This window comes from Neoarius graeffei, chromosome 14, assembly GCF_027579695.1.
Source record: "Neoarius graeffei isolate fNeoGra1 chromosome 14, fNeoGra1.pri, whole genome shotgun sequence".
Taxonomy (NCBI): Eukaryota; Metazoa; Chordata; class Actinopteri; order Siluriformes; family Ariidae; genus Neoarius; species Neoarius graeffei.
The window spans coordinates 3,561,667-3,582,768 of record NC_083582.1 but is presented as its reverse complement, the minus strand read 5'-3'; the positions used below and the strand labels follow the sequence as shown (position 1 = coordinate 3,582,768).

Genomic DNA, 21,102 nt, shown 5'->3' with positions numbered 1-21,102 from the left:
CCTCTTTTTAAGAAAGGGGACCGGAGAGTGTGCTCCAATTATAGGGGAATCACACTTCTCAGCCTCCCAGGGAAGGTTTACTCCAGGGTACTGGAGAGGAGAATTCGGTCAATAGTCGAACCTCGGATCCAGGAGGAACAATGCGGTTTTTGTCCTGGTTGCGGAACACTGGACCAGCTCTATACCCTTCATAGGGTGCTTGAGGGTTCATGGGAGTTTGCCAAACCAGTCCACATGTGCTTTGTGGATCTGGAGAAGGCATTTGACCATGTCCCTTGTGGTATTCTGGGGGGGTGCTTCGGGAGTATGGGGTTCAGGGCTCTTTGCTAAGGGCTGTCCGGTCCCTGTACGAATGGAGCAGGAGTCTGGTTCGCATTGCCGGCAGTAGGTCAGACCTGTTCCCAGTGCATGTTGGACTCTGGCAGGGCTGCCCTTTGTTACCGGTTCTGTTCATAATTTTTATGGACAGAATTTCTAGGCGCAGCCAGGGGCCAGAAGGAATCCTGTTTGGGAACCACAGGATTTCATCTCTGCTTTTTGCGGATGATGTTGTCCTGTTGGCTTCTTCAAACCAGGACCTTCAGCATGCACTGGGGTGGTTTGCAGCCGAGTGTGAAGCGGCTGGGATGAGAATCAGCACCTCCAATTCTGAGGCCATGGTTCTCGACCAGAAAAGGGTGGCTTGCCCTCTCCAGGTTGGTGGAGAAGTCCTGCCTCAAGTGGAGGAGTTTAAGTATCTTGGGATCTTGTTCACGAGTGAGGGAAGGATGGAGCGTGAGGTCGACAGATGGATCGGTTCAGCCTCCGCAGTGATGCAGTCGCTTTACCGGTCCGTTGTGGTGAAGAAGGAGCTGAGCCAAAAGGCGAAGCTCTCGATTTACCAGTCAATCTACGTTCCGACTCTCACCTATGGTCATGAGCTTTGAGAAATGACCGAAAGAACAAGATCGCGGATACAAGCGGCCGAAATGAGTTTCCTTCGCAGGGTGGCTGGGCGCTCCCTTAGAGATAGGGTGAGAAGCACAGTTACTCAGGAGGAGTTCGGAGTAGAGCCGCTGCTCCTCCACATCGAGAGGAATCAGCTGAGGTGGCTTGGGCATCTCTTTCGGATGCCTCCTGGACGCCTCCCTGGGGAGGTGTTCCAGGCATGTCCCCCCGGGAGGAGGCCCCGGGGAAGACCCAGGACATGCTGGAGGGACTATGTCTCTCGGCTGGCCTGGGAACGCCTCGGTGTTCTTCCCGAGGAGCTGGCCGAGGTGTCTGGGGAGAGGGAAGTTTGGGCTTCCATGCTCAGACTGCTGCCTCCATGACCCGGCCCCGGATAAGCGGAAGAAAAGGAGACGAGACGAGACGAGATGAGATTAATTTATTTTCCTTACTGTTGATTAGCAGTAACCAAACTCAAACTTCAACCTATTTATGATCACTGGCATATAAACATTCCAGTTTTTCTTATATAGGATGAAGTGTGTTGTTTTATTCCTGTGATTTTTATTTTTTGAACTGGATCTACACTAATGGTGTTTTAAGAAATGAATGCACATGGAAATGAATTAATGCACACACCTGACAGCCAATTGTAATCAAGTATTTAAAAATTTCAGGTATAAGTTTAATTAGCATAAGAGTCTTAAAGCTCGACAACATTCACAGAAGATCATTTTTCAAATGTGCCATTAATTTTCTGGCTGTGCTTCAATTGAGAAGCCTGAAAAAAATGAGTGCATATACAGCCTCGATCCAACATTTTTACCAATTACACTCATATTACTTTCTCAGTACTGGCCCATTATGGTTTTACACATGAGAATGTGGGTAATTTTATTTCAATTAGTGCTAAATAAGGTATTTACCAGGAGCCAGATGGGTAAAGGTCCTTGGCCAAAAATTGACCAAAAAAGCACTTATCCTATATTTCTACATTTATTCCATCTGTGAAGCATCATCTCATCTCATCTCATCTCATCTCATCTCATCTCATTATCTCTAGCCGCTTTATCCTGTTCTACAGGGTCGCAGGCAAGCTGGAGCCTATCCCAGCTGACTACGGGCGAAAGGCGGGGTACACCCTGGACAAGTCGCCAGGTCATCACAGGGCTGACACATAGACACAGACAACCATTCACACTCACATTCACACCTACGGTCAATTTAGAGTCACCAGTTAACCTAACCTGCATGTCTTTGGACTGTGGGGGAAACCGGAGCACCCAGAGGAAACCCACGCAGACACAGGGAGAACATGCAAACTCCGCACAGAAGGGCCCTCGCTGGCCACGGGGCTCGAACCCGGACCTTCTTGCTGTGAGGCAACAGCGCTAACCACTACACCACCGTGCCGCCCCCCTGTGAATTATTATTATTATTATTATTATTATTATTTAAGAAGCAGACATAGTTGTCTAACATCCTTCAAAACACATTTTAAGACTAATTTAATTCTTTGAATTACTTGGTTACTCGGAGTAGAGCCGCTGCTCCTCCACATCGAGAAGAATCAGCTGAGGTGGCTCAGGCATCTTTTTCGGATGCCTCCTGGACGCCTCCCTGGGGAGGTTTTCCAGGCATGTCCCCCTGGGAGGAGGCCCCGGGGAAGACCCAGGACACGCTGGAGGGACTATGTCTCTCGGCTGACCTGGGAACACCTCGGTGTTCTTCCCGAGGAGCTGGCCGAGGTGTCTGGGGAAAGGGAAGTTTGGGCTTCCATGCTTAGACTGCTGCCTCCGCGACCCGGATCCAGATAAAGCGGAAGAAGACGAGAAGAGAGACTTGGTTTTGAAAATGTCTGGAACACTCAAGGCTGACAAGTTAAGGCAAAAAAGAAAGCCAGCACATGTTTAGTATTTCTCTCAGCATTAAAAATGCAGCCAAAGAGCTAGAGGCAAAGCAGTGGAAATGCCTGACTCAGTTGTGCCACCTGTATAATTCCATGTCTTGCTTTACACAGGAGATTAAGTTCTTACCTGGTGGGCCATCCTTTTCTTTGATGGTGTACTTAGGTGTCTGTTGGTCTTATTTGTCAATAAGTTGACCATTTAGCTCCCACCTCCTTGAGACTGGCTATTATATATCCTCTATGCCCTGGGCTGGGGTGTATAGCTCTGGCACATCCAGGGAATGACAGCCCTAAAAATACTACATACTGTAGCAGATCAGGACTTTCCATCAGATATTGGCGCACAGGGGAAAGTTACAGCAGTGGGGAACACCAGGGGGCCATCATAGCTCTCCATTCAAAGCAGTGTGAATTTGTAACTCTTTTGACATAGTCATGATGCAGATTTTCTTCCCTGATTACAAGGAATAGATGCTTGAAGGAGAAACACTACTTCCAAAGCACCAATACCATGACAGGCATAGTATGGTCACCATAAGGATGTTGCGTAATGCCCTTCAAGGTTGCATTGCATTACAAGGTTGGCATGATGCTTTTTCTTTTAGGCACCAAACTAGTGGCCACATCCTTGTCCTGAGACTTGTTCAAAGCAAGTAACAAGTTTTATTGTGACAAACTTTTGGACTCAGAAACAAAAACAGACTCAAAGCACATTGAGTTCCATCCGCTCGCAATGTTTTAGTAATTAGGATGACACACTGTGTTGTATAGGAGGACCTGCAAAAAAGTAGAGAGTCACCACCACTGGATCAGTGGAAGGGTCAGTCCTGATTGTACGAGCCCCAGCAAGCAAGTCTACTGAACAAGAAAACTGAGCAAGGCACCCACAACAACTTGGTACTTTTTCATCTCTCAGCAACATGATATTTGAGGACATCCCTATTGGTCAAGGCTATAAACCTTGTTTCATTTACCAGTCTGTGTCAAATTACTACAAAGATGTGCCTCATAGCTCCACGGTACCTGGTTCGACCCCTCCCAAAAACATGCTGCAAGATGGATTGATGACTGTAAATTTCCCCCAGGCATGAAAGCATGTGTGCATGGTGTCCTGAAATGGACTGGTGTCATGCCCAGTGTTCCTGGGACAGGCTTGGGTGTCATGTAAAACATGTAGTGATATTACCAGTGTCTGTATGCATAACATTACTAATTATCCTCATAATTTAATTGGCAATGCTGTGAACGCACTGCTTCTTTGGCATAACTGAGTATCCCAAGTTCCTCAACCCCTCTTTCCCTTCAAAGCATCTGTGTTTATTATCTTGGAGTGTGTCAGCCTATATTATGGGCTTGAAAGTACACTGTGTTCATCTGGGGGATGTTTTGGTGTCCTTCAGACACCAGTCTGACTTGCCACCTTGAATGCGTTTCATGTCCCATTCTCAACGATTGCTCTGAACAATTTGTGACCTAAATGGCACCATAGTCCGTAATCGAGTATAAAGGTCAGGCAGGAGGTGAGAGATGAGACAGTATGAGCCACTGTGAATTATTTTACAGAAGTAAGATATATTTCTGCAAAACACTTATAGGGATTTGTAATAGACTTCAATTGCACAGGTTACAAGGGGTTTCAGCAGAGTTTAAGTAGGAAAAGATAACACAGCCTTACCTGCCTTTAGTGAACTACTGTATTTACCAGTATTTTATGCAGTGAAACAAAAATAGAAATAAGAAAAATAAGAAATGCTAAATGTCTAAAAGGAAAGTATAAATCATGTAGTGTGTCTTCTACATATATGCTTTAGCATTACTTGGAACAAGCATGTAGATCATGATGTTTTGACAGCGGTGAAGTGGTTAGCACTGTCACCTCACAGCAAGAAGGTTTCAGGTTCAGGCCCTGCAGCTGATCTTTCTGTGTGGAGTTTGCAAGCTGTGTGTGGAATAAGTCAACTGGCTACTCTAAATTACCCATGAGTGTGAATGGTTGGTTGTCTCTGTGTTAGCCCTGTCATAGATTGGTGCCCTGCTCAGGGTGCCCCACCTCTTACCTGAAGTTAGCTGGGATTGGCTCCAGCTTGCCCACAACCCTGCACAGGATAAGCGGTTATGGATAATGGATGGATATTCTCAATGAATATAAGGTTTGGTTTTGTTCTGTTTAATGCTGGGCAGCACAGTGGTGCAGTGGTCACCAAGAAGGCTCTGGGTTTGAACCATGCAGCCAGCTGGAGCCTTTCTATTTGGAGTTTGCATGTTCTCCCTGTGACTGCGTGGGTTTCCTCCAGGTGCTCTGGTTCCCTCCTACAGTCCAAAGACATGCAGATGAAGTCGACTGAGGCTACATCCACACGACAATGGCAACAAGATTTTTTTTTTAAATATCGCGTCCACATGGGCAACGGATCAGTAAAATTTCAGGTACATATGGCAACGCAACGCTTGCTGAAAACGATGAAATACACATGCCACACCTCTAGGTGCGCCGTAAGATGGTCCCGTCGGAGACACCAGAACAATAGAAGAAGGTTTTACGCATGCGCATAAACCCCTTCTTCTGTAGCATCAGCCACATAAAGTTTTGATTATTAATCAGTAGCGTAAAATAGTATCTATTGTCTAAGACACTTATTTATATTTCATATTAAAACGTCTATGTAAATTAATACATAGAAAGCCTGGCCAGGCGCTGAACGTTCTTCTGCCTTCACTTTAAGAGAAATTCAGGGCGAGCATGAGCCTAGCTTCTTCCGTGTCACTCATCCTGTCACTGTCATACGCACACACCTTCTGCTCGTTTTTTGAATGGAGACGCGGAAAGAGGAATGAATGGGGGTAGATGGAGAGAGAGAGGAATGAATGGGGATAGATGGAAGCCGCCAACATTCTGATATTCTCCAGAATTCTTTAATGGTCCGGAATAAATTGAATGCTACACGTTGATGGATTACTTTGTTCTTCTACGCCCTTTTTGAGGAATGTATAGAGATCTTGCAGTCACGTGACCAACATCTGAAGAGGTGAGATCGCTCCTTTTTTTTCCTTTTTATTTGTTGACAACTCACATCGAGTTCGTTACACTTCTACCCGGCGTGAAGCACTCACAGTCATGTGGTTGTGACGTCATCGTAAACAAATCCGTTCTACTCATCCAGACGACTTCACAACGGCACCGTTGCCAGATCTTTCCACTCTGGAACCCGTTCTCAAAAGATTTAGTTTTGGGGCACCCAAAACGCTGGTGCTGTGTGGACGCCAGACCGAAACGCTAAACAATTTTATCAGATTCATCTGAATCCGTTGCCGTGTGGACAGGGCCTGAGTGTGAATGGTTGTTAGTGTCTGTGTAAGCCATGTGATAGATTGGTGACCTGCCCAGACTGTACCCCACCTCTCACCTGAAGTCAGCCATGTCCAGCTTCCCTGTGACCCTGAAGAATTTATATGATGGATGAATGGATGTTTAGTGCCTTTTGAGAATCCTATTCGTAGGCTGAAGGTGAGAATGTGCTAATTTGTTGATCATTAACAAAAATACTGTAAAGAAAATCTATAATGCAACTGTGGTCTTGTTTCAGAAGCAATCAATATTGCATATTTTTGTAAACACCTCCAATGACTTCGCCCATCTTTTACTCATCAAAAAAACAGTTTTTACTGTTGCTAATTATATTCAGTCCAGTCAATTAACCTGCTCTTCTTATAAGGTCATAGTCGTTTCTAACTCAAGAAAAAAAAGTGATTTACTTTTTTCACAGCAATTCTTTTAATTTTTTCCCCTTCGCATGCTTCCCCATTCGTAGCAATCCAATTAACAATTGCACTTGGAGCATTGGAAGAAGACACTCTTAAGCTTATCATTCAGCATATAGTGTCGTGGCTGATGGGATTACATCTGAGCACTGTATTTAAACTCAGACAAAACCATCCAGAAAGAAGTCTGTGAAGATTCTCATGCCCTGTCCACACGGCAATGGATTCAGGTGACTCCGATACAATTGCTTATCGTTTAGGCCTGGCGTCCACACGGCACCGGCGTTTTGGGTGCCCAAAACACAATCTTTTTGAGAACGGGTTCCAGAGTGGAAAGATCTGGCAACGTTGCCATTGTGAAGTCGTCTGGATGAGTAGAACGGATTTGTTTACGATGACGTCACAACCACATGACTGTGAGTGCTTCATGCCAGGTAGAAGTGTAACGAATATCACCAGGATATCACCAGGAAAAAGCCTTACAGAGCACTAGTGAGAGTGAAACACGAGCTTGGATATTATTATTATTATTATTATGTTCAGTGTTAGTTCACAGTAGTAATGCAAGAAGCAGAATAGTGACAGTAATAGTGAAGCAAAAACATGCAATTGTACAAACACTGTAGCTCTACAGCAAAATATTCATTTATGAAATGGTCTGATTCTTAACACCAGTAGTGCCAATGATCTTCTCATTGCGATGCGAGTTGTCAACAAATCCTATAACTTGGTTCATGAAACGCGCTTACAAAATATTTTCACTGTGAATATTTATTGTGTAATGGTGCAAAGTGAGAGAGAGAGAGAGAGAGAGAGAATAGCCCGTAGGGCAGAGTCAATCCCGCCAGCAAAAATAGCGAAAAAAAGGAGCGATCTCACCTCTTCAGATTATGGTTTAAGTCCGACAATACATTCCTCAAAAAGGGCGTAGAGGAGCAAATTAATCCATCAACAGAGCATTCAATTTATTCAGGACCATTAAAGACGCCGCCTTCCGCGTAGAATCATGCGTCATCCTCGCCGCCATATTGGATAGGTCAAAGCGGAGAATAAAGATTAGCTGCGTTTAACTGTACCAACAGGTTTACCGTCCAAACGAGATCACATAGGATTACCTTTCACAGGTGAGAAACAACAAATTATTCCATCAACGTGTAGTATTCAATTTATTCCGGACCATTAAAGACGCCGCCTTCCGCGTAGAATCATAGGTCATCCTCGCCGCCATATTGGAAAGGTCAAAGCGGAGAATAAAGATTAGCTGCGTTTAACTGTACCAACAGGTTTGCCGTCCAAATGAGATCACATGGGATTACCTTTCACAGGTGAGACTGGAAAAATACTTTTCATTGTATTTGGTCATTATAATGTAATTTTACGAACAGATTTTCCTACCTTTGTGGCTAATATGAAGTCTCGCGCATAATAGTTTATGCGCATGCGTCCTTACTTCTTCTATTGTTCTCGTGTCTCAGAAGGGACCGTCTTACAGCGCCCCTAGAGGTGTGGCATGTGTATTGCATTGTTTTCAGCAAGCGTTGCGTTGCCATATGGACCTGATATTTTACTGATTGTTGCCCATTTGGACGCGATATATTTTTAAATAACATCTCGTTGCCGTTGTCGTGTGGATGTAGCAGTCATCCAGGTCATAGTAAACTGTGGGTGGTAAAAGAGAGCAGCTGGACATTCTTGAAGACGTTTCACCTCTCATCCGAAAGGCTTCTTCAGTTCTGTCTGACTAGTAGGGAGTATCAGGTATTTATCCTCTCATGGATGAAAAGCTCATCTAAGGTGTCGTTGAGTCATCCTGTTGGTGTGGGTCACCTGGGGGCTGGTTGTGAATGGCCTCGAGAGTCGTTAGGATGATCAATGGATTGCCCGTTAGGGTGATCAATGGAATGCTGATTCTCTCTGTCCTCCTGTGAGCCACTGAAAACAGCTGGGTTTTGGTGTGCATTCAGTTGTCTGGGAAGTGTGCCAAAGACTGCATTGTAGGTGGTGATGTCTTAGACCCCCACCTCTGTTCAGTGATGGCCGTTCCAGGTTGACAAAAATGGCTTCTTTAACTCCTCGCTCATACCAACAATCCTCTCTGGCTAAAATGCGTATGTTACAATCCTGAAATGAGTGTCCTTTGTTGTTAAGATGAATGTAGACAGCAGAGTCCTGGCCTGAGGAACTGGCTTGGATTGTGTACATCACAATCCAAGAAGGCTAGATTATTCCCACTGACATCCTCCCAAGTGAAGTTGATGTTGATATCCACTGCAGTGATGTGCTTAGAGAAGGCTTCCACCTCATGGGTTTTGATTTTAACCCAGGTGTCATCCACATATCTGAACCAGTGGCTGGGAGCAACTCCTGAAAAAGTGGTCAAAGCTTTATGTTCCACTCCCTCCATGTAAAGATTGGCCACAATAGGGGACACCGGTGATCCCATGGCGCATCCATGCTTCTGTCTGTAGAAACTTTCATTAAACTGGAAATAAGTGGTAGTCAGGCTGAGGTCAAGCAGGGTGCAAATCTGGTCCGTGGTGAGGGTCGTTCCATCCAATAAGGTGCTGTCTCGAAGGAGTCATTTTCTAACAGATTCAACTGGTTCTGTGGTGGTAATGCAGGTGAACAGAGAAGTGACGTCGTAGGAAACCATTTGTGAACTGACGTGAAAGGTATAATGTAGTACACCTTTGTTATTAGATGAAGTCTTGGACTTTGTTTTTCACCCGGTGCAGTTTATCCTAATGATGTCGTCTACTCTTTGCCTTTCTCCGTTGGCTTTTAAGTCTGGATTTAGTGTTTGGTGAACAAAAATAAGACAAATACAGGATCCTTGTGCTGGGTCTTTGTATCTTCTGCCCTCTAGTGCTGATGTGAGGTCTATCATTCTCTACTAAACGCACCAGATGTGAACGACAGCAATGCTTATGAAAGTGGTGTTCAAAGCTGCCTTGGACATATTAAAGGCATCATTGCATCATTTTTTCATTAATTGTGCGGTGGTCTCTAGTATGAATGAATGCCCTGTGAGCCGGTTTTGGTGAAAAAAATGCTGTGGTGTTCCTGTTTCAGGCTGTTCTAGTTTGGTGGAGGAGTGGGTGGGGAGAGAATGACAGGATTTCAGCTCTTACTCATTAATATTCATGACATGTAAACATATCGTTTCTGATTGGCTAACAGCACTGTGACGCTCCCTCCAGTGGGTTATGGGCGAGGCCATGACTACTAATTTTTGAAGTGACGTAAGTTCGTAGGGCTTTTTCTGATTCACTCATTTTTCCGTCTATTTTCTTTCGTAGGCTGATACAGGGAATGGGGGTAGAAGAACATTTTCTCGTGCAGCATGCATACGCAACTCAGAGTGACCTATGGGATTTCAAAAAGAGCCAGTATTAAACGGTTTGTCGTGGAATGACACCTTTAAAGTGAATTCACATCTAGCAGCAAGCCTGGAGTGTTTTATGAAAGCACCTTTTGATATTGCAAGTTTTACAAGGCATCTATATTCTCAAACAATAATTATCAGATAAGTCTTGAATGATTTATGCAGGAATTATGTGTGAAACATCTGTGATGGAGGAGGAGGAAAGTAAACAAGAGTTGCCTCAGGAGAAAAGTGGATAACAGGCGGTAGCATAATAATAGGAATTTTTAAAAAAGTACACAGTAATGTTGTGAATATAGAGAATGTTTTAGTTCCAAGATTTGCAAAGCATTTGATTCAGTAATTAGGATGAATTCTAAACGACAGTGTACATATTAGTAAAATGGATGTGGGAAGTGTGTATGGAATAAAGAGTGCATGTCTGGACCAACTGAAAACTCCTGAGAGTTTAAGGTGCTAAACTTTAGGCTTAAGGGTTGAAAAAAAAGTGAAGGAGTGTTAATGATATTGGTTATTTATGTAGTAACCTGGGCAAATTTACCTGGGCTTAACAAAACATAATCTGACCTCCACTTTAACACACACACACACACACACACACACACACACACACACACACACACACACATATATATTAACTAACATGTGAAAGTTTGTGAACCTTTTACAAAGTTAGTGAGACCAAAATGTTATCATTGGTCATTAATTTATTCAGGGAAGTGTGTGTGTGTGTGTGTGTGTGTGTGTGTGTGTGTGTGTGTGTGTGTGTGTGTGTGTGTGTGCAGGGCCGTCGACAGGGGGGGACAACCGGGTATTTTGTCCCAGGCCCAGGCATGAGGGGGGGCCCAGAACTGGTCCCTCATGAAGATATCATTAATCATTCTGTTTCATTTCAAAATGTGTTGATTTGGGGGAGAAAAATGTGCTATATTTGCATTCAATGAATGATTTCTGGTTCTTTTGCCTTTATTGTCTTCGAAAATAGATTCAAGAACCCACCTACCACCCCTAATGCAGAAATGGTTTGGTCTTTGATTAAGGCGCCAAATAACATGGCACTATTCCATCATAACGCTTCGACAATAAGCGTGCGAGCCCGTTTGCCAACATGCACAAGTCAGGAGCAAAGAAAAGAGAAAAAGAGATGAAGAAGCCAAGAGCCTCAGGGGCTCACTGCATAGATATTTTAGAAAAGATTCAGATGATGCAGCAGGTGGTGAAGGCAGTGGGGCAGCTGAGCCAGGTAAGACACAGATAACTTTTTTCCAGCCCCGTAATGTAACCCCAGCACGCGCGACGCGCCATTCATAATTATAAAGTAGGGGATAGCAGGGTACACTGAGTGAACACTGAAATGCACAGGGCATTGAATTATTTCATAAACATATCGGTTTAATAACACTGTGTTGCATATATCTCAATGAAGCAAAGAATAGCACATTGGCCCGCAATCATATCCAAATGTTTTAGGCACGCTTGCTGAGCTGCGCTGAGCTGGACTCCGGTTAGCTGAAAGCCCGTGGAACGCTGCCTCTTGTTAATTAAACCTTATTTTGTTGGAAATCATCCCGTGTAGATACGACGGCATGTGAAATTGCCAGCTAGATAGAGTTTAATGTAACGAATGGGCTATAAATGGGGTGTTTTGAGGTTAGTCTGTTGCAAAACATTAAACTTTCGCTTAGACTGGATACTCTTCAAACAATTCCCTTGCTCAAGTGAAAAATGATAGGCCTGTATGAAAAGCGCAATTAATGAAAGTAGCCTAATAAGCCCTAAATGAATAAAACAACCTCTGTTTTATTGTTGTTGCTTACACGTTAAGATTTTGAAATCTTCTCGGTCCAGTTCTATATCCAGGGAACGTTGTAATCCTTTTGGTTTATCCGTAATAAACGTGTCAGCCCCCAGGTCAGATAGGCTAATGTTACGTGGTTGGGAGGGTGTCAATTTTTTTTGTAACATTCTAAATCGAATACGGAAAGGACGTTTATGAAAAACAAGACAAAAAAATACACTGAAAAACTCACTGTACACATCACTAGTGGTGATGCTTCTATGTTCAGATTTTGGGAAAGCCATAACTCCGTTCTCATTGAGGCCCAGTTCCATCCCGTAAACAATCATTTTGGTTTATCAACTACCTGCGCTCAAACATGTCACAGGAGAGGCTCAATGGGCTGGCTATGCTCTCTACAGAGCGCGAACTTGCAAAGAAGCTGGACTTCAATGACCTTATTGACGACTTTGCCACAGCAAAAGTCCGGCGCATTGCATTTCGCACCTGAATAGTTGCAGACTAAGGAAATGTTCAAACTGTAAATATGTTGAAATGTTGAAATAAAATGGTTGACTGTTATAATGGGCTTGGAATACCTGTTATTTAAGGGTTGGAGTGAATGGAGACTGTGAAAAGAGGGGTTGGGTGTGGGTGGTTGCTGTGTGGCGATGTGCGTGCGCGCGTGTGTGTGTGTGGGGGGGGGGGGGGGGCGCTCAGATTATTTTGTCCCGGGCCCAGCCAATGCTGTCAACGGCCCTGTGTGTGTGTGTGTGTGTGTGTGTGTGTGTGTGTGTGTGTGTGTGTGTGTGTGTGTATACGATAAACCAAAGGATGATAAGAAACCACAATTACTTCTTGTAATGATTTATTATAGAGATCAAAGTTCACACACTGTAATGACTCCAATTCCAACCTGCTCTGTCTTAAAACCGAAAGTGTCCCAAACATGAGAACTCACACACACACACACACACACACACACACACACACACTACCTTAAGTGCAGTTTTGTGATGGTCATTATTAATTCCTTATAAAATCTGCACATTTATAAAGTGTGTGTCTGTGCGTGTGTGTGTGTGTGTGTGTGTGTGTGTGTGTGTGTGTGTGTGTGAGTCTTGTTGGCATATCTGTAGCTGTCCTCCTATTGGTGGAATTCACATTTTAATCACACATTTCTCACACGTGCACACGGACACAGCTCATCATGACTGAGGGAACGTTCACGATTCATCTTTATATTAATTACAGAACGTTCACGATTCATCTTTATATTAATTACAGAACGTTCACGATTCATCTTTATATTAATTACAGAACGCTCACGATTCATCTTTATATTAATTACAGAACGTTCACGATTCATCTTTATATTAATTACAGAACGCTCACGATTCATCTTTATATTAATTACAGAACGTTCACGATTTATCTTTATATTAATTACAGAACGCTCACGATTCATCTTTATATTAATTACAGAACGTTCACGATTTATCTTTATATTAATTACAGAACGCTCACGATTCATCTTTATATTAATTACAGAACGTTCACGATTCATCTTTATATTAATTACAGAACGCTCACGATTCATCTTTATATTAATTACAGAACGTTCACGATTTATCTTTATATTAATTACAGAACGCTCACGATTCATCTTTATATTAATTACAGAACGCTCAAGATTCACCTTTATATTAATTACAGAACGCTCACGATTCATCTTTATATTAATGACAGAACGCTCACGATTCATCTTTATATTAATTACAGAACGCTCACGATTCATCTTTATATTAATTACAGAACGCTCACGATTCACCTTTATATTAATTACAGAACGCTCACGATTCATCTTTATATTAATGACAGAACGCTCACGATTCATCTTTATATTAATTACAGAACGCTCACGATTCATCTTTATATTAATTACAGAACGCTCACGATTCATCTTTATATTAATTACAGAACATTCACGATTCATCTTTATATTAATGACAGAACGCTCACGATTCATCTTTATATTAATTACAGAACGCTCACGATTCATCTTTATATTAATTACAGAACGCTCACGATTCATCTTTATATTAATTACAGAACGCTCACGATTCATCTTTATATTAATGACAGAACGCTCACGATTCATCTTTATATTAATTACAGAACGCTCACGATTCATCTTTATATTAATTACAGAACGCTCACGATTCATCTTTATATTAATTACAGAACGCTCACGATTCATCTTTATATTAATTACAGAACATTCACGATTCATCTTTATATTAATGACAGAACGCTCACGATTCATCTTTATATTAATTACAGAACGCTCACGATTCATCTTTATATTAATTACAGAACGCTCACGATTTATCTTTATATTAATTACAGAACGCTCACGATTCATCTTTATATTAATTACAGAACGCTCACGATTCATCTTTATATTAATGACAGAACATTCACGATTCATCTTTATATTAATGACAGAACGTTCACGATTTATCTTTATATTAATGACAGAACGCTCGTGAGACTTGAACTTCCTCCTATAGAGCTTCTGATCACAGTGCCATTAAATCAGATGTGTTCTGAGTTCAAAGCCCACAGATCGCAGCTCACGCCCCAACAATCATTTCACTGTGTGAGATTTTCAGCTGAAAACTGCAGAGTTTCATAAAAAATACATTCATTCGCTGAGTTCCAACATGACATCAGATCAGACCTGTGTGTGTGTGTGTGTGTGTGTGTGTGTGTGTGTGCTTTAATCTGAGTTGTTCAGGTTCTTTGGTTCTGTGTTTTTGCTCCTTAATGAGTGATGGTGTAGAGTTTTAGTGTAGAATTAGAAAATACAACAAATGTTGTTAAATATCATTTCTGCTGATAGCACAAGGACATGAAGGACATTCTAACAACTTATTTATTTATTTATTAACAGTCTCCCGTAAAGCTATAATTTGGGTAACAGATTGTACATTTGAAGTCCCACTGACAGTCAGAATCACACAATTACTGAAAATAATGAAAAGTGAATTTCTAAGAGCTTACATTTTTTCTTCTTCATAAAATCTTCAGGAAATTTGGATGATCAAAATATTCCATGTGATTTGTGGAATGTTCTGGATATTTTATTAGGCCTACCTGATGTCATCATGGCTCTCCTCCTCTCCATCAGTTGGTATCTCCATGTTCATCTCAGTCTCCTCTGTATCCTCTCTCTCTTCCTCCACTACTCTGTCTTGTCTCTGTTCTTGTCCCCTAGCCCATGTCAAACAACCAGCCTTAGTTTCCTTGCAGACATATGAATTACACATTTCTGATGCAGTCTTACCATTAGTAGCCTAATCATAAGAAATCTGTTATTTACAAAGGGCCATCTTTTTTAATACAGGCTATATTTGAAAACATATTTGCAATGCAAGCTTCAAGGTTTCTAATGGTGTCAGTTATATGTATCTAAGATAAAAACTCGCAGAGATTCAGATGTGTGTTTAGAACAGTCCTCAATATCCCTGCAGAGGGAGCACTGACTTCTACAGAAGCCAGGCTACTGTATGACCTTATGTGGATACAGAAACGTCCACCGAATTCACAAATGCGTGAAAATAGTATGACCTTGCAACGGTGTCGGACTCGTGAATCCAAGATAGAAATGCTATTTATCATATCTGAATTTATTATGGAAAGAACTAATCTGACTTTCTGTTACACAAGCCAGAGTTAGCTAGCTATCCATCATGAATGGTGATTGCATAATCAGGTGCTTGTCCGACTGACATTAACGATCGTTGCATTCACGCAGGCACCACATTTCAATCAGTTTGACAAACGGGTACTAAATCCTTGCCCATAGTCTGTGTGCATCCGGCTCAGCTATGCAATATGCTAAATCGCTATACAATTTCAGCTAGCCAGGCCAGCGCAGCACTATCTAGTCTTCTGTGAACTTCATAGCCTAATCCCTGACCCTGAACACAAGATCTGTTTCCATCACAGTCCATACCCGCTACTGTCTTTCATCCACGTCAACATTTTTTGGCGCATCCCCTCACATGCCTTCTCCTTTTCTTTCTTTCTCTTCCTAACTTGGGCACCTGATAACTTTTTGCTTTCTCCATCCTGCCTTAAACAATCACCCGGTCTATGGGCGACAGCTACTGTATGGAGTGCTCAGCAGCACCCCCCTCCTCTCCTCCTCCCCCCCTTATTCTTTGGTGAGTAGCCTAAGTTGTGGAAAGTAAAGGGACATTGGACGTTTCTTTACTATTTTAAGCAGAATATTTTGAGCATAGCCAAGAGTTAAAAGCACAAGAGTAGTTTTAAAACATAGCATGATAATTTTTTGTCCCTCCCTTGTTTTGGCCCCCCCCCCCCGGCTGAGCGCCCATATGCACCGCATATAGAGCATACCCCGTTTTTGTGCCACTGTGGATATTTCACAGGGCTGAATGAGATAACAGAGTGGATTGAATGTGGATTTTTCATGCCCTGTAATGAAGGACTCATGGAAAAGGATGTTTCATGAGCATGAGTTGTGAAGTAGATTTTCATATTCTGGAAATAAATAATACGATTCCAATCTGCACTAATTTACTGAGGATTAGGGTTTAGGGTTAGGGTTAATGGTTTAGGGTTGCGGTGAGGTGAGGTTTCGTGGGCTGGGACAGGGTTTAGGGTTAGGGTTTATGGCTTAGGGTTAGGATTTAGGGATAGGATTTAGGGTTAGGATTTAGGGTTTAGGGTTGCGGTGAGGTGAGGTTTCGTGGGCTGGGACAGGGTTTATGGTTAGGGTTTATGGTTAGGGTTTAGGGTTTATGGTTTAGGGTTGCAGTGAGGTGAGGTTTCACAGGTTGGGAGAGGGTTTAGGGTTAGGCTTTAGGGTTTATGGCTTAGGGTTAGGATTTAGGGATATGATTTAGGGTTAGGATTTAGGGTTTAGGGTTGCGGTGAGGTGAGGTTTCATGGCTGGGACAGGGTTTATGGTTAGGGTTTATGGTTAGGGTTTAGGGTTCATGGTTATGGTTTATGGTTATGGTTTATGTGGGTGGTAAAAGAGAGCAACTGGACTTGCTTGAAGATTCTTGAAGACGTTTCACCTCTCATCCGAAAGGCTTCTTCAGTTCTGTCTGTCTAGTAGGGAGTATCAGGTATTTATCCTCTCATGGATGAAAAGCTCATCTAAGGTGTCATTGAGTCATCCTGTTGGTGTGGGTCAACTGGGGGCTGGTTGTGACCGGCCTCGAGAGTCGTTAGGATGATCAATGGATTGCCCATTAGGATGATCAATGGAATGCTGATTCTCTCTGTCCTCCTGTGAGTCACTGAAAACAGCTGGGTTTTGGTGTGCATTCAGTTGTCTGGGAAGTGTGCCATGAACTGCATTGTAGGTGGCTGATAAATGATGTCTTAGACCCCCACCTCTGTTCAGTGATGGCCGTTCCAGGTTGACAAAAATGGCTTCTTTAACTCCTCGCTCATACCAACAATCCTCTCTGGCTAAAATTCGTACATTGCAATCCTGAAATGAGTGTCCTTTGTTGTTAAGATGAATGTAGACAGCAGAGTCCTGGCCTGAGGAACTGGCTCTCCTGTGTTGAGCCATGCACCTGTGAAGCGATTGCTTTGTCTCCCCAATATATGAGTCCGTGCATTCCTCACTGCACTGAATGGCATACACTACGTTGTCCTGTTTGTGTCTGGGTATTTTGTCCTTAGGGTGGACCATTTTCTGCTTCAGAGTGTTACTGGGTCTGAAATGTACCGAAATGTTGTGTTTGTAGAAGATCCTCCTGAGTTTCTCAGATAGACTAGAAATGTAGGGAATGACAATGTTCTTGCATTTGTTCCTGTTATCCTCCTTGTCTGTTCTGTTCCTTTTTCTCCTCTTGAGGAAAGACCAGTTGGGATACCTGCAGTTCTGAAGTGCTTTCTTGATATGATTCTGCTCCTTCTCTTTTCCCTCTATCGTTGTAGGGATATTCTGAGCCCTGTGTTGCAAGGTCCTAATGACCCCCAATTTGTGTTCCAGTGGGTGGTGAGAGTCAAAGAGTAGGTACTGATCTGTGTGTGTGGGTTTCCGGTAGACCTCGATGCTCAGGCTTCTGTCTTGTCTAATGTGTACATCACAATCCAAGAAGGCTAGATTATTCCCACTGATGTCCTCCCGAGTGAAGCTGATGTTGATATCCACTGCATTGATGTGCTTAGAGAAGGCTTCCACCTCATGGGTTTTGATTTTAACCCAGGTGTCATCCACGTATCAGAACCAGTGGCTGGGAGCAACTCCTGAAAAAGTGGTCAAAGCTTTATGTTCCACTTCCTCCATGTAAAGATTGGCCACAATAGGGGATACTGGTGATCCCATGGTGCATCCATGCTTCTGTCTGTAGAAACTTTCATTAAACTGGAAATAAGTGGTAGTCAGGCAGAGGTCAAGCAGGGTGCAGATCTGGTCCGTGGTGAGGTTCGTTCTATCCAATAAGGTGCTGTCTCGAAGGAGTCGTTTTCTAACAGGTTCAACTGCTTCTGTGGTGGGAATGCAGGTGAACAGAGAAGTAACGTCGTAGGAAACCATGGTTTCATCTGTGTCTAGTTTGAGGTCTGCAACTTTAGTAGCAAAATCTTGGGAGTTTCTGACGTGATGTGGTGTATTCCCAACGAGAGGAGCCAGGATGGTGGCCAGGTGTTTGGCAATGTTGTAAGTAACAGAGTTTATACTGCTGATGATAGGTCTGAGGGGAGCTCATTCCTTGTGAATCTTGGGAAGTCCGTATATGAGAGAACGGCTTCCCCAGGGTACAATCTGTAGTACAGAGATCGGTTGATGGCTTGGTCCTTTTCTAGTTGTTGTGATGTTCTGGTCTCTTTGAAGCAATGTAAGAGCCCTCCTTTCTTGGATGGTGAGGTTGGAGGGGGGTGCTTTCGCACTGGACAGAGCAGCTGATATCTTCAGAACTGCGGGTATCCCAACTGCGGGTATCCCAACTGGTCTTTCCTCAAGAGCAGAAAAAGGAACAGAACGGACAAGGAGGATAACAGGAACAAATGCAAGAACATTGTCATTCCCTAGATTTGTAGTCTATCTGAGAAACTCAGGAGGATCTTCTACAAACATTCCGATACATTTCAGACCCAGTAACACTCTGAAGCAGAAACTGGTCCACCCTAAGGACAAAATGCCCAGACACAAACAGGACAACGTAGTGTATGCCATTCAGTGCAGTGAGGAATGCACGGACTCATATATTGGGGAGACAAAGCAACCGCTTCACAGGCGCATGGCTCAACACAGGAGAGCCAGTTCCTCAGGCCAGGACTCTGCTGTCTATCTTCATCTTAACAACAAAGGACACTCATTTCAGGATTGCAACGTACGAATTTTAGCCAGAGAGGATTGTTGGTATGAGCGAGGAGTTAAAGAAGCCATTTTTGTCAACCTGGAACGGCCATCACTGAACAGAGGTGGGGGTCTAAGACATCATTTATCAGCCACCTACAATGCAGTCTTTGGCACACTTCCCAGACAACTGAATGCACACCAAAACCCAGCTGTTTTCAGTGGCTCATAGGAGGACAGAGAGAATCAGCATTCCATTGATCATCCTAATGGGCAATCCATTGATCATCCTAACAACTCTCGAGGCCATTCACAACCAGCCCCCAGTGACCCACACCAACAGGATGACTCAATGACACCTTAGATGAGCTTTTCATCCATGAGAGGATAAATACCTGATGCTCCCTACCAGTCAGACAGAACTGAAGAAGCCTTTCGGATGAGAGGTGAAACGTCTTCAAGAATCTTCAAGCAAGTCCAGTTGCTCTCTTTTACCACCCACAGTTTACCATGACCTGGATGACTGAGAATCTTCACAGACATGTTATGGTTTATGGTTAGGGTTTAGGGTTAGAGTTTAGGGTTGCAGTGAGTTGAGGTTTCACAGGCTGGGACAGGGTTTAGGGTTAGCGTTTAAGGTTTAGGGTTACTGTGAGGTGAGGTTTCGCAGGCTGGGACAGGTCTCAATAATGATGATTTAGATCAATGTCGTGTTTTAAGTTATTTATGTGAAATAAACTGGCTGTTTGTGTTTAAAATGTGCTTCAGATTTCTGACAGAAGCTCGAAGTTGGATTGGTCAGCGTTCAGGTTCTGAACATTAAATGATGTTTAAACTAATTCCAGCACATCCCCATCACAGTTCCACCTCAGGGACAGTTTGGTCCCTTTATTTCTGAGAGTTTGTGGAGTGAAGAACATGTTCTAGGGCACAGCATCACGGTGTAGAACCCATTACAGCTCACTGATACATTCCTGGGTTGTGACCATTACAGTACTGAGAAGAACATCATCACAGAGAACTTTACAGAATTTCAGCCTTCTGCTTGTGAATAATAATAATAATAATAATAATAATAATACCTCTCCTCGTGCAGGCTCTCAAGCGGAACCACGCTACTGGATGGTATGTAGCCCTGACTGTGGGTGGAAGTTCCGGTCAGCAATCGCGCAATCCACCAGTCCGGACTGCTCTGGTCCAGAACCTGCAGCTGGTCCCCCGCGCGGAAGCTCAGGTGCTCGGCGGTGCGCGCAGTGTAATCCCTCACAGCCGTGTAGAGGCGCGCAGTGGGCGGAGGGGGTGACACCGGACTCACCGGAACACTCTGCTGGGTTCCGATCACCTGCACATCCCGGACCGGTTCGGGCTTCTCCTGGAACCACGGACACGTCCTCAGGCAGCACGCGACTATCCGCTCCATCAGCTCCCTCAGCTGGGCTGACATCTTTACTGGAAATCACGGCAGCGCGATCACACACTCATTCATTAAAGAATACAGACAGACAGACAGACAGACAGACAGGTGATTAAAGCGAGCCGTTCCTGGAGAGCACACGCTGCTGTGGCTCGTATCCTCTGGGATGAATGGTGAGTGCGAGCGGCTCCGGCTGAAGAGCACAAGACTTTACTGCTTCCCGTTAAAATGGTGGAGTTTCCGGATGAGTCCGAGACAAGAAGGTAAAACTCCAACACCGGGCTGCACGTGCTCAGGTCTCTCACACACAACTTGCATGTGACGTCACAAATGAGGACTTTGGCCACATTTCACTCCAACGCCATGCGGCTGAATTCTGAACGATCATGAGCTGCTGAACTCTGAACGATCATGAGCTGCTGAACTCTGAACGATCATGAGCTGCTGTTCTTGTGTTTTACTGTAAACTGTTTCAGTGGATTAAAGAAAGAGGGATGTTATAAAAACAATCATGTATTAATCATCCATAAGATTCACTCAGATCTGTATATAATTCATTAAGCTGATATTTATAATG

The 21,102-nt window shown here is 43.5% G+C and overlaps 1 protein-coding gene across 1 annotated transcript in view; it reads right to left on the bottom strand.

The window, feature by feature from the left end:
• Positions 1–20,555, bottom strand: part of LOC132898652 (lim and transglutaminase domain protein ltd-1-like) — a 44,562-nt gene extending 24,007 nt beyond the window's left edge. Inside the window, exon 1 of the mRNA XM_060940369.1 lies at positions 20,194–20,555. Coding sequence (XP_060796352.1) covers positions 20,194–20,555 — 362 coding nt within the window. The remainder of the gene's footprint in view (positions 1–20,193) is intronic.
• Positions 20,556–21,102: the final 547 nt, after the last annotated feature.